This window comes from Leptosomus discolor, chromosome 5 (genome assembly GCF_034619465.1).
Source record: "Leptosomus discolor isolate bLepDis1 chromosome 5, bLepDis1.hap2, whole genome shotgun sequence".
Classification (NCBI taxonomy): Eukaryota; Metazoa; Chordata; class Aves; order Leptosomiformes; family Leptosomidae; genus Leptosomus; species Leptosomus discolor.
In genome coordinates this window covers 41,237,714-41,254,384 of record NC_141395.1, presented here as the reverse complement: position 1 = coordinate 41,254,384, position 16,671 = coordinate 41,237,714, and the positions used below count along the sequence as shown (strand labels likewise).

General features: G+C 41.3%; 1 protein-coding gene across 1 annotated transcript in view; it reads right to left on the bottom strand.

Moving 5' to 3' along the window:
• The window catches only part of DRC11 (dynein regulatory complex subunit 11), a 106,934-nt gene that overhangs the window by 12,870 nt on the left and 77,393 nt on the right, over positions 1 to 16,671 (bottom strand). The window contains exons 14-16 of the mRNA XM_086465993.1: positions 14,936 to 15,018; positions 11,968 to 12,075; positions 8,654 to 8,853 (exon numbers count right to left, since the gene is read on the bottom strand). Coding sequence (XP_086322119.1) covers positions 8,654 to 8,853; positions 11,968 to 12,075; positions 14,936 to 15,018 — 391 coding nt within the window. The remainder of the gene's footprint in view (positions 1 to 8,653; positions 8,854 to 11,967; positions 12,076 to 14,935; positions 15,019 to 16,671) is intronic.

Sequence of the window (16,671 nt, the reverse complement as noted above, 5' to 3'; positions counted from 1 at the left end):
GCCTATAATTATGATTTTGAATCTGTATTTCAGCAGTTAAAAGTAGCCTGGCTTATTTTTTTCCAGAAGTGTTCAGCACTCATGGATAGCGCTGGCTCTGCTCAGCAGCCTTGGCAAATTCACATGTTTCTAGTTAGGAATCAAACATTAAGAACCCAACCTAAATTGGATCATTTTGACTGCTATTCTTATCTTTCATTTCTCAACCCAAATTCAGTTGCAGTTCTGCAAAAGGAAGCTTGGACTTGCAAGTTCAGTGGCAAATGATAGACCACCAGCAGCTTTACACTGGCTGCCCTTGCCTGTAGGATCCCTCCCTGGTTTTTTGAGGGCAATACAGATGGGGAGACAGGCAAGACATGCCTATTACATGAGAAACAAGGGTACTAATATTTAAGCAAAATAGGCTGATCTGCAATCTTCTGGCTTACAAAATAGTGTTTAATCTGCAGTTAGCCCAGGAATTAAAATGGAACCTGTTAAATTTGAAGGGGGGGCTGTGTGTGTGTCTATACAAATGGGCTTTCTAGCTCCAAAGTCAGAGGCACTATACCTCTGGTTCACAGCAGGATGGCAGCAATGCTACAGGCTTTTTCACATTTTGCACTCTCCCTATTGCTATAGAAACGCCAGTGGTTTAGACATTCTGCTGTCAAATTTTAATCACTTTCCAGTGGCTCTCAGAGCTGTGCTAGTTTGCTCAGCAACAAAAGTGATGGCTCAAGGAGTCAATGGGTAACGAGAGAGACAGCATCCTTCCGTCCTGCCTTTTATTTTTTTTTTCCTCTCCAGTTGAAACTTCAGCTTCCAGGAAGGAAGCTTACAAAATCGATAGGTTGTATACATCATAAGCTCACTGCCTGATTGACAGCCAGTGCAGGGAGAATTAAGTCATGAACATTTTTCTTCAAAGCACCGCAGTTCATTTTTATGGACACATTTCAAAAGCACCAAGCATGTGTGTGTCTGTACAGTAAAAATGGATTGAAGATAGGGGAAAAGAATAGTAGATGAGGGCTGTTAAACTTGTTTGCTCTGCTGTGCTGCTGATGGGGTGAAGTGGAAACAATGCCATCTTTGACACGTAACACTTCATTTGTGGTAACTTGTCAGTCTGAATATGTCAAGTGGTATCTCCAAGTTCAGAACAGTTTAATTGAAGAAAAAGGTTTTATTTTTCCGTTGTTGCAAGGCAGGGACTCAAATGCTTAGCATTAATAATGAGGATTTAAAAAATGAAAACATCATGAAAGATAATATGAAAATCCTGCAGAAACTGATGTGTGGACCTAGGCAGTTATGTGAATGTTTATCTGCATGTACAACTTAAGGGATAGCTTCTCAGTCCAGCAGTGTATTGAGTATACAAACTGGAATGAAATGACAGATTAAAATTGTACTGCAATAATATCTGCCATTTTAAGGCCAGATGCATTGTTCATCTACTATTTATCTACTTTCAGAGGCATGTTTGTATTCCTAAGCCTGCACACACTCTGCAAGGTATATTTGAGAGGGCAAGGTTGTGGCTTTCATTGAACAGAGCTGTGCAGCTGCCTTAGACTCAAGGATTTTCTGCTGAGCATCCTGCTAGTCAAGGGCTCAGACATGTGCAGAAAATGCAAGTCAGTCCTACTGATTTGAACTTGCAGGTGAATTCAGTTAGCTCCTGGATGTCTGTAAACAGGCTTGGAGACAAGTGGTGAAATGAGTAACGTGGTAGCACGATCATATGGCAGAGATGGGATCAGTGACATTCTTTGTAAAATTAAGACTTGGAAAGAAACATATAGGCGTTGTTTAAATTGCTAAAAGAAACCTGCAGCTTCTTAAAAAACTGTATTTGTATTTGGTGCACCCACTATGAAATCTGCCATGACATATGGGAACTCTGAGACCCTTACCGAACTCGGCACTGCTAACGAATGGATTATCAGCTGGGGCTTTCTGACGTTTCTGATGGTGACTGTCACCTTTGGAAACATAAGATAACAACCATTTTTTGCTCCTGCTCTGTGTGTGCCTGAAGAGGATGTCAGGAGGGAGATGAGGCAGTGGGAGACTGTTCTCCTTGAAGACTGCCTTTCCCCCGAGTGAAGATCAGGCTGGTGGCATGCTGTCTACTCAAGTTTACAGACAGCATGCGTGTGCATGCATTACCACCCTGATAGACTCTGTCACCCTGGGATCTGCTGTTGTTCTGGTGCTTTCTCCCCACTTCACTCGCGTTTATGACCGAAGAGGTACTGTGCATTTGTTTCATAAGGAGAACAGTCGTCTTCTGGTATTTTTGCTTTGCAAGGCAATGCAGCTGTATGAAGGCTGGGGAGCCATGTAGCTGTTCTGCAATACATTCTCCATATCTGTGCGTCTGATGCTGCAGTGTGATGTGGGGGAGGTTACAGATGCTATAAAAGCTGTTGGCAATGGCTGAACTCTGCTTGTGTACTTCAAAGGGAATCATGTTGTCCTTTCGGTGGGGCCACCACAGTCAGGGAGGTGCAGAACTTCCCCATTTGGCTCAGAGATGACTTCTGTGGTTAACAGCCCTCTAAAATGGAGGCTTAAGTTTTAAATCAGACTGTACTTTCATTTTAATTCTTAAGGAAGAATGCTCACTGTTGTCGCACATGTAATTTTTTTTTTTTTTGGTCCCCTTTATTTCCCCACAGAGTAAGTGGAAACACAATGAATAACCTCAGTTCTGGCTCCTTCTGAGAGATACTTTCCAGTGCTTTCAGTTTTGAGGCAATGATCTAAATGTATGAAGTGGCCTGCATATATTTTTCTGGTGTTGATATACATGAATACGACCAAATTCAACACACTGTGTTTGGGCCTGGCTGTTTGTTTTTTTTAAAGACAGATCAGACACCCAGAATCCATTGGCATCTAATTTAAATTGTTGGCAGATACGTAGCAGACTGTATATCCCCTGTGAAAGTGCTTCATTTGAATTATCCATGGACAGTTTGAATCCATGGATAATTAAGTGCACTGTACATAATTAATTTGTAATTGAAATTTTATTAGCTTTGCTGCATTCAACAATTTGTAGGAGCTGCCAGCAGATGGCTCCTTAACCCTTCTAATCCCACACTGAGCCAGCAGCTGCCTGGGCTGCAAACTGCTTTCAGATGGGTCAGGGAGGCTTCCTTTGCTCTTTAGGAAAATCATGATGTCAAAAGCCTTCTTGTCCTGCTGTCTGTCAACATTCATCAAAGATCAAATAGCACTTTTGAAAGCCTTGGGTTAAACTTTTCAAACTTGAGAGCCCGAGTTTAACAGTTAAATTGCTGGGCTTGAAAATACAGAAGTTTGGTTCTTGCAGGGCACGTGTGCACAAGGCTCCTCCAAACTTGAAGTTTTTTAATGGATTTTTTTTAAAAGGCCCAAGACTAAGTTTTTCTGGAAGCTCAAGTTGTTGGTGAAAACTGCTCAACATTGTAGTTAATATTCACAGAAACGCTTCAAAGCAGCTAAAGCAGCAAGATGCTGCAATCTGTGATTAGACCTTATCTGTGGGAGCCTCACCAGGCAAATATTTCAGTGCCACAGTGATGATACCACTGTATTTTGGTTTGTTAGAAAATAACTATAAATACTGTCTTCCAACCGAATGCATTTCATTTTCTGACATTAGAGTAATACAATGTAAAGCTGCTTTTGTCACAGATTTCTGTGTATTTGAGCATTGGTGATACTTAACACTTCAAGGGTTTAGGCTTCTAGCAGGCTGAACTGCACCAAGAGAAAAGAATTGCTCTGGGATGCCTGGAAGAAAGTCTGACTGTACTGTTCCCAAATTTCAGCCATAATGGAAAAGTCTTGTGTGGCACAGAAATGCTAAATACACAGAGATGTCTGTCAATGCACTAGGGTAAACTGTACCCAGTTCTTCAGATTGCCAGAAAAATGACCTGTCTGAAAGGATGCTACAGCAGTAGTTGTGAATAAATGAACCTGATGAACCTGATTCAGTGGAAAAAAAAAAAAAAAATAATGCCAGACTTCAAAATTATGTTGTGTCTAAATGCTGGGATTGTATCATTTAATCTTAAACTCTATCATATTCCTTTTTTGGTAAAACACTTTTATAGTCACCTCTGGCTTGCAAAATAGCATAACCAAATAGCCTGATAACAGTCCCCTAACAGTGATGTTGTTGAAATATTTCTGTAGCTTGCTATTCTGTAAAACTCCTTGTTCAGTACAGATGGCTGCACAGCGCACACTTGAACTGTTGATACACATACACAACTTCTCTGCTGGTATTTCCTCCTGACCACCTCTTTCCCAACCTTTTAGCCTGGTCAGTGTTGCACTAATAATGTTTTTCCACGTGTGGCTTTTCATACAATGTGCTTTCTGTGTGCTGCTGTGGCCCTGGTAAAGGACCCGAGAGGGGCTGTCTCACTCTGGTAGTGATTAACCTGATGGCTGCCTTATGGTTGCTAATGGAAGGTCAGTGCTTGTCATTTTTATTGCCTTGGAGTTAAGCCTTATGAACTACCTGCATTTTTATACTTCTGTGCTGCAGAGTCATGCATTCTACCTTCTTGATCCTTTCTGGATTTATTTTTGTTTCTATGCATCCGTCATTACACTTTTTTGCATCTTTTATATAAGCTGTTGCACTGCAGCAGTGTGTTGTGCTTTAATGGGAACATGGGAGAGCCAAGCCATCAGTTGGTACAGGCTGGCAGAGAGCTCCACTGAGTTCAGGCTGGTTCAATATATGGAAAATGTGGCTTAATTGAAATACTCCGGCACATTCTGGTTCATGCTTGAAGGATGGGGTTTGTTTTTGGGACTGCTGGGAAGCGCTTCTACAATAGAGACAGCTCCTCTCTCTCTTTACCCCGAAGCAGGGCTGACCTGGCAGGTTTTGCTGTGTCTTTATGGGGAACACAAGTGCTCGGGCTTGTGTTCACAGCTTCTGTCAACAGCTTTTCTATTAAATATTAATCTCCCTTATATTTCCTTTGAATAGGCAGATTGAAATGTTGGTGTTTTCCTGTTCTGGTGTGAGAAGTCATTTCCTCCGCATGACATTGAAAATGCCTGCTTTGAGTAACACACAAGCCTCTCTTTTTTGGCTCAGGGCTGGTATATCTCTTGCATGTCTCCTCCCTGAAATAAGGGAGGGGGGGAAAAAGAATTTGGCTCTTACATCTGAAACAAATTAGTTTCATTTTTTTCCAATGCTATTCACTTGTTTAAGGGTGTCTCCCACGAAACAACTGCCAGCAGCCAACATTCAGTTATGGACAGAAAGTTTCCTAATGGTCATTTTATGCTCTCCAGTTTCCTTTCATTAAACTCTGTTGTTTGTAGATGTGATAGGTAATCAAAAGTGCAAGGTTACTTCACCTTTATCACAGAGCACCATTAATTCTTATTTACTAAATCTTGGTGTTTAATGATGATTAGACAGATCATAAGATAACAGAAAAAGAACTGCCATGTTTCCTGTCATTCAACTCTAAGTGGAAGGTCTGTATTCTGCTTGACTAACTCTATACAAAGGCACCTCTGGAAAGCTGGAGTAGAAAGCTTGCCTGACAACAGTCACAGCTGCTGTTTGCAAAAAAACATGACCAGAAGTGTCTGATTATGGAGATGTGGTGAATCTTTCAGTGATCATCTGCATGCAAGGCACTTTCACAAGGTGTACTATGGTGTGCCAGATAAGACTGAGAGATGTGAATATTAAATTCTAGTTGTCAGCTGCAAGATACCATGTGCTTACACGGCTTGTCTGCTATATGTGCCACTGTATATTGTAGTCTTACAATAATCCAAATAGGTTTACACCAGACTTTTTACCATGGTGGAAGAAAAACCCTTTTTTTGGGGGCAAATACCAGTGTTCAGCTTCCTGTCGTCAAGGCATTCATTTTCAATGTGTGTTGCCCTTGTGTTTGCTTCAGCTTGGGTAACAGTAGATTCCTGAAAATCAGGATATAAAAGATTCCTTATCCTTTTGATTCCTTGTGAAACTTTTCCTTAACATATAAACAATTCTCCTTGCTGCAACTTGCATCCATTGCCTCATGTCCTATCACTGTGTACCTCTGGGAAAAGTCTGGCTCTGTTCTCCATTCCGTGAAGCCCCTGAAAATAGCAGTTAGACTCTCTCTCAATCCAGTCTGCTCTTAAGCTCAACAAATCCAGCTATTTCAGTGTATCTCATGCACTCCAGCCCCTTTATCTCCACGGCTCTCCACCGTACCTGCTTGCTTGTCAATGCCTGACTTGTTACAGGGTAGCCCAGTACTGGACACATTGTCCACTTGTCTTATAAGTGCCAAATAGTGGGGAATAATTAATTGCTTTAAGAGGCTGGCTATGCTCTTGCTGATATAGGCTAGTATTTGGCTGACTTTTTGCTGCATGGACACGCTGTTGACTCATGTTCAACTTGCTGTCCTTAAGAACCATTGATCCTTTCCTGCAAAGATGCTGTCTAGTTGGTGGGCTACCGCCTGGACCTCTTTGTGCTGTTGCACGGAGTTACTCCATCCCACATGCAGGACTATGTTACTGGGTGGGAGCATTTGACCTTGTAAAGAAGCAGCAACCAATGTCAGGACAAATGGAGTGGACAGTTGTGGCAGAGACTTGACAGTTTCCAGAGACTGGGAAAATGAGACACGTTTGACACTGTCAAGACAGAAAATGGAGGGATTGTAACTGCAGAGGTGAAAGCCTCTGTGGATGGAGGATTGCTTCCAGCCTGGCTCTGAGAACCTACAGAATCTGAGTCAAAATCATCAGCAGATTGGACAAATCAGTGACTCTGCCATGGGGACAGAAGGTGGCAGGGAAAGGTAAAAAAACCCAAAGGAATTAGGAATGGAAATTGAACACAGTTCATTCAAATGATGCTAAGACAGGGTGGTGCTATGTCAATATGAGTTTGCACAGAAATGAGCATGCAGATGATGTATTCCTTGGAAAGAGATACTCTATGGTGTTTGCTCTGTTAAAGGAGCAGAGTTTGAAGCAGCACTGCTGTTGCGGTTGGAACAAGTCACCTTTTGATAAGCGAGTGCCTGGACAGCACTTATTCAATGTGATTGACTGTGAGCAACTTCCATCCCAGTAACTCATGGAGGTTCACCGAAGTGTCATTGCTTCTTTTGTAAGAGCTACAGTAGAGAAGTGAGCTTGGGCTGCTCCCCATAATTCTGGGGGAGGTGTTGGATAATGTTTCTGTTTCTTCTTAAGTAATGTGGAAAAATATAAGGGTTTTTATATACCTAGACTTATGTACATGTATACATGTGTGTATATATATACTTACATATCTAATGTGTGCGTATATATACATAAACATTTTATATATGTTCCAGTTATTGTATATATTATATATATGCACGTATACAACAAAACCTTAATATCTTCAGCTGGAATCTTCTATAGGAGTAAAAAGGCTGCCCTCCTTTCTCCTGTGTTTAAAGGCCTTGTGCTCTAGCAGAGACTAAATGATGGAAAGGATGGTGTGTGCATGGTGCCTGTAGCCAGACATGTGCTTTGCTATTGATGAGGGAAGAGGAACTAAGTGGAGGAGGGTGAAATGTGCAGAGCAGAGGGAGTATTAGCTCAGTCTAATGGCACTAGCTTGTGTCAGGGAGTGCTAGACCCAGTGTTACTGTTACAGCATCAAAGGTGCATGATCACAGCACTGTCGCTTTTCCTTAGGCACTGCTCTGACCAGCAAGAAATGGGGTCCTTGGGGATTGCTTTGCTTTTAACTGTGAAACCTGACTTTTCTGGGGATGGAGGCACCTGTCACAAAACTGGCTATAATACTAGATTTAATAAAATACATCTGATAAATCCCAGGTAAAGCCAATTTGAAGTCAGTCTTTTAGTAGGCCTCTGGTACTAGAAAAATATTCTATTTGGCTTTTTCTAGTCTAGTCTATCTTTTTTCTTTCTAAGAGTATTTCGTCTGGAAATGTTTACCAGCTTCCTTCCTTAGCAGAAATGTTGAGGACTTAAAATGTGGAAGAAATCCTGCAGGATAGTGTCTTTTTTCTGAAGAAGATTTGGAATATGTTCTTCACAGTTCATATGCCTTCTTTCATTTCCAGACTTCTCATACATTTCTGTTAATGTGAACCTAAACTAGGATTCTCTCTTTTTAAAAGCTTGCTGAGAGGTAAACAGAGAGCAGTATAGAGGAGAGCTGTTTTACACCAACAGTCCCAGAGGGGAAATTTTTGACCACCCCCAGTCTAGTAATTGATTAAATGCTGCATGGCAAGCATTCCTGACTGGTGTGCATGTAAATAGAGAACAGAATTTTCTGTATTTATAACGCTTTTTATATTCAAGGTAACACAAAGTTTGCACAAATACTAATCTGAAAAATATGGCTGCTACAAGTGACTTCTCAAGGAGCATTATAGCCTCTACAACAGTGCACACACTGCCTGTCAACAAGTGGGTTTTGAAAACTTGAAAGCAGGGAGGGAATTTCAAATTGGGCTGGCAGTCCTTTGGACCTTGAGCAGCTTTGCCCTTGTATGACTAGCGTATATGCTCTTTGGTATGAAGGAACTACAATTCAATTCCCTAATCATTCCACAAAAGATGTTATGAACTGAACCAGCTTTGTAGAGAAGTACACAAAACACAGTACCTTGAGAACCATGTGAAGCATCATTTGCAGGCTGTTCTTGCCTAGATATTTCCCAGCAATGTTGGAAGCAGATAAGTTGAAGAGGTTGGCTCCTGTTTCTGTGCAGATGGCATGGACTAACATTTTCTTTCCAACACCAGCAGGTCCAGCTAGTAACAAGGCTTTCACCAAAGGAGCCTTCTCATGGACTGTTTGGGAACCTGTAAGAAGTCATACGGCACTATTATTGCTTTCATTTAAGTCTGCCATAAAGTTAATGGAATGATTTTCTTTTTTTCTTCACTGTAAATGATTTATAATGTGAATTCATTGTTTCCTTAATATGGCACGAGTGTTCTTGAGTTCAATACTGTACAACCAGAGCCGTGGCTGTAGCACAGTTGAGTTAATAATCCCTATTTGTTGCAAAACTCAGACACCTTTATTTGTACCTTCTGATGGGCAAATTCCAGCTCTAAATCTATGTGAGCTAAAAGAACAGCAATTAATCAGTAAAATTCATCGTGACTGAAATGGAACTGCTACTGGTGGCTATGCGTACAGACAATCCTGGTGCTCTGCATGAGGACAACTGCCTTCCCTTAGCTGTCAGGCAGAGGTAGAGTTAGAGATATACCTGTCGCTTTAAGTTTTGCAGTTGTTGTCAAAGCAGGTCCTCACTTTCTGCAATTGGACAAGGGCACATATTCATGTTGCATGTAGAACTAGCAGAATTCCTTCCTCCTGCTGTCTGAAGTGACAATTTCTAGCTTCCCCATCTTTAGAGAAAACAAACTAAAGAGACTATCTGTTGGAGCTGTTTGTCAGTGATTTTGAAACCAGATATTACCATGTGTTTTATTTTCTCGCCTATAACTTCTGCATGCACCTGCCTCTTAAGAGGAAGAATTACCCAAAAATGTTATTGCTGTTCAGTGAGCACTGGAGACTCAGACTGTTTGTCACTTTAGGCTAGCTCTGCTCCAAAATCTTTCACTGCTGTTATTCCCTCTATGTGTGCCTGCTGAGTATAGGGTTAGCTTATCTGCAGAGGAGCCAATGTTATTCCCGTCTGGAACATGGCATTGCATGTTGCAGAGCAGGCACGACATGTCTGCTAGAGGAACAAGGATCCCTTTCTGTTGCCTTCATTTTACTCAGGTGAGCAAATGCAAATGCCAGAGTTGCTATGCTTCACTTGTTCTGCTGGCAGGGATGGCCGCTCAGCATCTCTAAATCTGTCTCTATGGCTGCTCCAGGTAAATTCTTTCTGGGCTGTAAGAGAAATATGCTCCATCACCTGGGAAAGCCTAGCAGAAATGCCTGTGTTGTGAAAACAGAACCAGAGAGAGAGATTTAGGTGCTGATGGTTGTCTTCCTGCAGCTCTCTCACTGTATGAATTGGGTAAGGGTGAATCTCTAGAGATGGCAGTAGCAGGACATGTCAAATGTTTTATCCACACCCACTCAGTAACATCACTGCCTTGATGCCTAAAAACATCCTGTGTCAGCAGTGGTGGTTGTTACAAAGTCAAATTTGAAAATCTGTGTGAGCATCCACTAGTTCTGAAGGTCTTTGAGACTGGTGTCTATCAGCCTATGGGACTCCTGGGGGAGAGCAGCCCCAAAAGTGATAGGCTGTAGAGACAGCCTATGGCTTAGCCTGGAAAAGTTCTCTGGGTTAAGGGAGCCAGCCAGGTAAGAATAGTCTTTCAAAACAAATCCAGTCAGGCTGCCTGTCTGTGTCCTGACGGTTTAACATCCCAAATAAATGACAATGGACTGAGTGCTAAGATGAATGCCATTATTTCAGCACCGTGCAGGATGTAGTGAAGTTGTCAGCCACCCAGGCTTTATTAATATTTGGTCATTCCATACCAATCTATTACTATTACACATAGATTTATTACCAGGGCAGCAGCAGACTCCTCTGTGGTTAAACATGAAGTATATCTTGTACTATTATTTCCACTTTCAGCTGCTTATAATTTTCTCAATGCTATTTAAGCTGGAGCTTTCCCTGCATCAGGTGACTATTTTGAGAAAAACTTTCACTTTTACACATAAACACTTATATGATGATTAACTAGTTCTGAGGCCAATTAAGTAAAATGTCATCCATAACATATCACCTAAGAGGTGAAACCATTCCTGTGCCTTTTTTTGGCTCAGGCAATATCTTTTTTTAATCAAAGGCATTTTTCAAACTGCTATTGCAAATACCTTCTGTTTGTTTAACTAGTCCAGGGTGTCTTATCCCTAGATTTTTAGCCAATTGTATAAATGGCAGAAAATTTATGGGTTCTTCTGTGTTGGGGGTGACTTGGGGCTTGATTTCACTAGATTAGATGGTGTTAAAGCATAACCTTGGAGGAGTTATCTCATATGTGAAATACCACTTTGCAGACAGGACAACTGCTGAGCTCTCTCAGCTGATTGTGGTTAAACTTGCAGCTAACCCCTAAGGATTTACCTAAAACCAGCTGAGAGTGTTTTAGATGGGAAGAGCACCAGCTAGGTTGAAGGCAGGTGTGTTGCTAGCATCCTGTTGGTTATCTGACTCTTCAAACTGAGTTGTAGGGCAGTAGAAGCACTCTTCTCTACCTGAAAACTGAATGAAGCAGACTTGTGCACTATTGCACTGAGCTCTCTATGGCACATGGAGCCTGCTTTGGGAACAGGGGGATCCAGGAAATGCCTGAGGAGAGCCACAGAGCATGTTATGTACAGAATAGCTTAAGCACTGGTCTTTCTGGAAGGCATGCAAACAGGAGGGAAAAGCAGAAACTCTGTGTCAGCTTTGCTCCATTTGCCAGAAACAACCTGATCCAGAAAAGCCTTGTTAGGTATTGGCTAAGTCTGGCATTAAAACTACAAAGGTATTTTAAAGTGTTCTCTCTGATGTACAAAATGTATTCAGACTAATTCCTTAAATGATTGCATTGTTTAGTACTGAGTAACGTTAGCCAGGTTGTAAAAGGTAAATTGCAACCTTAGCCCTTTCCTTAACTTGATTAATTTTGATCACTGGAGCTTGTTTTAGCTATTATCTTTCCCAAGTGGTTTCCTTTTATGCGCTGCCATTCACAAACTGTTAACGTGCAAACAGAGATGGTATGGAAATGCAATACTTGACAATAGCATGTGCAAGCTCCTTTATGCACTATTAAAATGATATGGTCTTCACTCAGAAGGCTTAATTGAAAAACAATTATACCGTAAAATGCTTTAGATTACAATTAATCAAGCCCTGTCAAAGCCAGTAAAATGCATGTTAGTGACAGGAAGCAAAGCCATTGCATTCTGCCCTCTAGTAATATTTGCTGTGCTCTTACCTAACGGCAATATTCCATACAGCGCTATTAGCTGTCTGACATCTGCGAGAGAGGGCATTGGCTCTGTATCTACCTGACGAAGTGTGGTCCCCAGATAGCTGTACTCGCCTGTAGGGAGGAAGCATGGGCTTAATAAATGTGACACTGCATTGTTATAAAATGCATAACTGAAGTAATGGAAAACTACCACAGAATACCAATATAATGTGTTCTCAGCAAGCCCAGTACTGTCAAGGGACAGGGACTCAAGCAGGGCAATATTGCTGTGGAATGCGGCCCTGAGAAATTGGAAATGTGAAATGCGAAGGAAAATGAAGTTAAACACACTGTGGACTTTCCCTTCCAGACTGTGGAAGGCATTCAGCAGAGCAGTCTGTCTTGAGTAACCTTTTAAAGAAACTTTGTGGAGAAGAATCATTAGTAGCACCATAAATCACGCTGCTGGCAAAGGATTTCTAGGTTTGGGATTTTGCAGGGCTGAAATCCCAGCAATCCACGCTCTATCAAAAGGATTTCAAAAAGGGGGAAAAGCTATTTTAACAAGCTTTCCCCTGGCTCCATCACATCTCAGCTTCTCACTATGGTAGACATTTAAGTGTGTCACCTAATTTGGTGGGGCTCTTTGCAGTTCACTTTTTTGTTCAAAAAAACCCTCCACAAAACAACCCAAGAAAACTAAAAATCCCTGACATGAACTGAACTGATCTAATCTTGCCTCAGCTCTTGTTACAGAGCCATAATCGCATTGCCTGCCCTGTCAAAGTCCATATACGAGACATGTTAGAGAACAAAGATCCAGAAGGATGGGTCACAAGCAGGAAAACTGGTTGTGATGTAGTCAATAATTATTTTTTAGCATAAATTACATGTCACTATGAACATTTTTGAAGAATAATAGTATATTATGTTTTACTGGAGATAAAAAGAGAGAGCACTAGAGATCTCTGGAGCAGAGGTAAATCAGCAATTGTTAAGAGAGAAAGTGGAGTTGTAACGTGGGGGTAAAAAGGCAGACAAGCCCTGGTGCAACTGCCCCCTCCCCTCTGAAGAATAAAATTAATTTCAGGTTTTATCTTTTATTTAAGGAGAAATCAAAAGAACTGGATAGGAATTAATCTTCACAGATTTAATTAGAAGGCATCAAAGGGTTTAATTGCAACTGAACATAAATCACAGTGGATATTCTCTGACTAATTTAGATAAGGTCACCAAGAAAATTAGTTCAGTGATGTCAGTTTGTCATAGAGGGGGGACATTTCAGTGCCTTTACTTGCTGTGTAGCACAATTCCACTCTTTGTCCTTTTCCCAGGAACCGGGAGTAAGTGATCTTCCTTAGGCTTTAGCCCTGTAAGAGCTGAGTAGATAAGGACTTATTTTTCTGTAGGCTTTGACTGTGTCCTTGGACCCTTAAAAGGAGTTTTTCTTGGATTGAAAAAAAAAAAAAAAAAAAAAAAAAAAAAAAAAAAAAAGCTAGGTCTGGATCCTAGGCCAACTTTGAATACCTTCTGTATCTTGTTCTGGCAGCTCAAGAAGCATGACTGAGTTTTGACTGGGGAAGAGCTGGCTTTGACAGTCTGGGCCACCTATTCACTGCCTGGTTTTCATGGGCCAGCATCTCTGCCAGGACACATCGGGGACCTTGCACGGGCGCAGGCAGCCAGGTGAATATTGCTGGGCTCTGCGCTTCCATGCCCAGTATCTTCTGCTGCTGGGAAGTGACTATTGCTAGTGTAACTTGGGGCAGCCCTCGTGTTGCTCTATGCTGCAGAAGAGCCAAGGCTTCAAACCTCAGGGTCAAGGGAATATGGTCCAAAGCCAACTCAGCCTGCTTCCAAGTTTGATGTTACCAGCTGTTAACTATTATCCACTGGTTAAGATGTGCTTTAAAAACATCTGTGGTAGGGGAATGTCTGTTGGACGAAAGTGACCTTGATGTACTGGTTGGGTGAATGATGGAATAATGAAAATCTTCCACTACTTTACTTCACGATCTTTAAAGAGTGAGCATAAAATAGGTGGAATACTTGTTAATTCAGCCTTCAATAGAGTGGGCAAAGACTATGAAGGCAATAATTGGTGCTTCTAAGAGTTTATATAAACTCATGGTATTTAGAGGTGATGTAGAAGAATCTAGCTTTTCTGGCTCAGGCACATACTGTATTAACAGCCAGTGTCATTGTGGCTTCTGGATGTCTGCAAATTCAAATAATGGTGACCTTAGAAACAATTGAATCTTGGGTTTTTTGCTGCTAAGGCTGCTGTGATTTTACTGTATGTCACCAAATGCTTTTGGAGATGGTGTCAGACCTCTGTGAAGCCTGCAAGTGGTGGTTTGTTTTTTGTGGGTTTGTTTTTTTTTTTTTCCCCCTCTGTCTAGAGCATAGGCAAGCATGTCTGAATGCAGCTGCTGGGCAAGCAGATGATGAAATGCAGATCTAGGCAGGGTTCTCAAATCAAGTGCGAGATACGCCTCAAAGCACTGCTCAAAGTTCATGTGCAGTTAGAGAGGCGGAGGTAAGGGCGTGAGTCTTCTCTGATGAATGAACAAATGCTGAAGGTATGACTTTGGCTGTTCTCCAGGGAATATCCTGGCTGGACTATGCCTGTTAGTCTGACAGACTTGCACTGTCTTGCAAATGCCTGGACAGTGCTCCTTAAAGGATGTCCTGATTCCACCTCAGAGTGGCTTAGGACATCCAAAAACATTCAAGGCTTCCAAGTCTTAGAGCTTGGAGCTAAGCACCAGCTTTACAAACAGGTCCTGGTTTCAGTAGAAGTGAAAGGTACTAAGCACTCTGCACAAAGACTTGATTTGCATACGTGGCTTTAGATACTCAAGTTTGAAAGTCCTGAAAGTGTAATTACTCTTGAACTCACTGTTGGCTGGAAATAAGGGTCAGTGAACACTGAATGGCTGGAGGTTTCGTTAGACTAAACACCATATTAATTGTAAAATGTGTACTTTACCAACATAATCGGAGAGATTCACAGTCTTGGCTTTTATTAGCAATCCTTTTTCCACTAGTTCCCTGTACAGAGAATCGATGGTCCTATGGACAAGAGACATCACTCAGAAATTCTAGTGCACTGTAAGTAAAAGCTCAGTCCTTCAATAACTGAACTAGCTTGAGAGTTTTTTGGTTTCCTCAGCTTTATAAATATATTTTGTAGCTTAGAGGTAAAGGTGATTAGTACCATCAATATGAAATCAGTAAGTAACCTTTTCTGTGTTATGGCAAGGAATTTCATGTATTACCACCTCACACACCGCACAGTTCCCTCTCACACCAATTCCATTACCCATTTCCAGGTGATGCAAGATCAGTTATGACTTGTATGATAGACTCATTCATTAATATCAATTACTGGGGAATTATTTTTAAATTATACAATAATAGCAATCCTAACACTACTATACCTATTCACTTAGCTCTCCAATTAGGAGCAATTCATTAATTCTTCTTGGAATCTATTCTGTTTGCAACAGACAGCCTCATCTTGTCAGGAACGTACTGGGAATGACTCAATCAGAGCAACTAGTGGTCCACCCACTGCTGTGGCCAAAAGAAGACTGGGGGGAAATGTACAGTGGAAGGCGGCATAACTTCTCCAGCAGAACAGTTTCTTTTCTGTCTCCATTAGTGGCTGGAAACAGTTCCCAGCAACTGACAATTTAACACACTTACACTTGCATCCAATTTTCTGTTGGTGTGGATGTTCTCCATACCCTTTCTTTTGGAGTTCTACCTAAGTATTGACTTCAATGACATTTTTGGCACTAGGTTCTACAGATTGATACTGCTTCAAGGATTACATATGATGAATATGCCTGTTGGAGATTCTTGGTGTATTGTTAGTATAAACAATAATTTGAAGAATTTTAGGTCTTTCATTGCTTGTGCGCTTCTTGCATCCTCTTCCTTCAATATCTGAGCTCTTTTTGTCTTTGTCACCTATCTGAATGGGGACGTTCTGGTATGGCTACAATAAAAATATTTATATAGCAACTCTCAGCTGTCTAATAACTACATATATAATTTGAGGTCTGCAGCCTTTTTCCATTTAAGCTGGGAAGTTTATGTTTATGCAGTGCTAGTGGCACAATCAATATAGGTGGAGTAACAAGCAAACACAAAATTTAACACATCTTCAACAACGTTGATTTTGCCACTCTGACTCTTGCTTTCATTCTCACTGTTTTCATGTTGAGTATGCATCATAAAACAAACAGAAGGTAGAACTGGACTAACCTGACAGTTCTGTTGGGAGCATGACTTCTGCTTTTCCTGTCTTACTATTTTTACTGCGCAAACTTAATGATGCATACCCTGAGTCTCCTCCAAGTAAGAGTGGTGTGATGAGTCTTTGTTGACTAAAGCTCCCTGTGCCTCCTCCACCATGCCAAAACGAGAGATGAATCTGAACTTCTCTTGGTTATTTCTGAAATGCTTCCTTCTTCCCTGATCAGCAGTGAAAAGCAAAGCATGGAACCAAGATACCACATTGTTGGGGATAGCCTGACTGAGCAAGATGAAATTGGCCTCAACAGCGTCCCAGTATACCCGTGAGAAGATGAAAGAAGTAGATGAAGAATGTTGTAAACAGGTTTGAGGAGGTGATAAGAGGCTGAGCAAGGAGAGACTAAACAAGTGAATATCACAGAGCAGAAATTTGGCAAGAGAACAGTAGATGAAGTGAGAAGT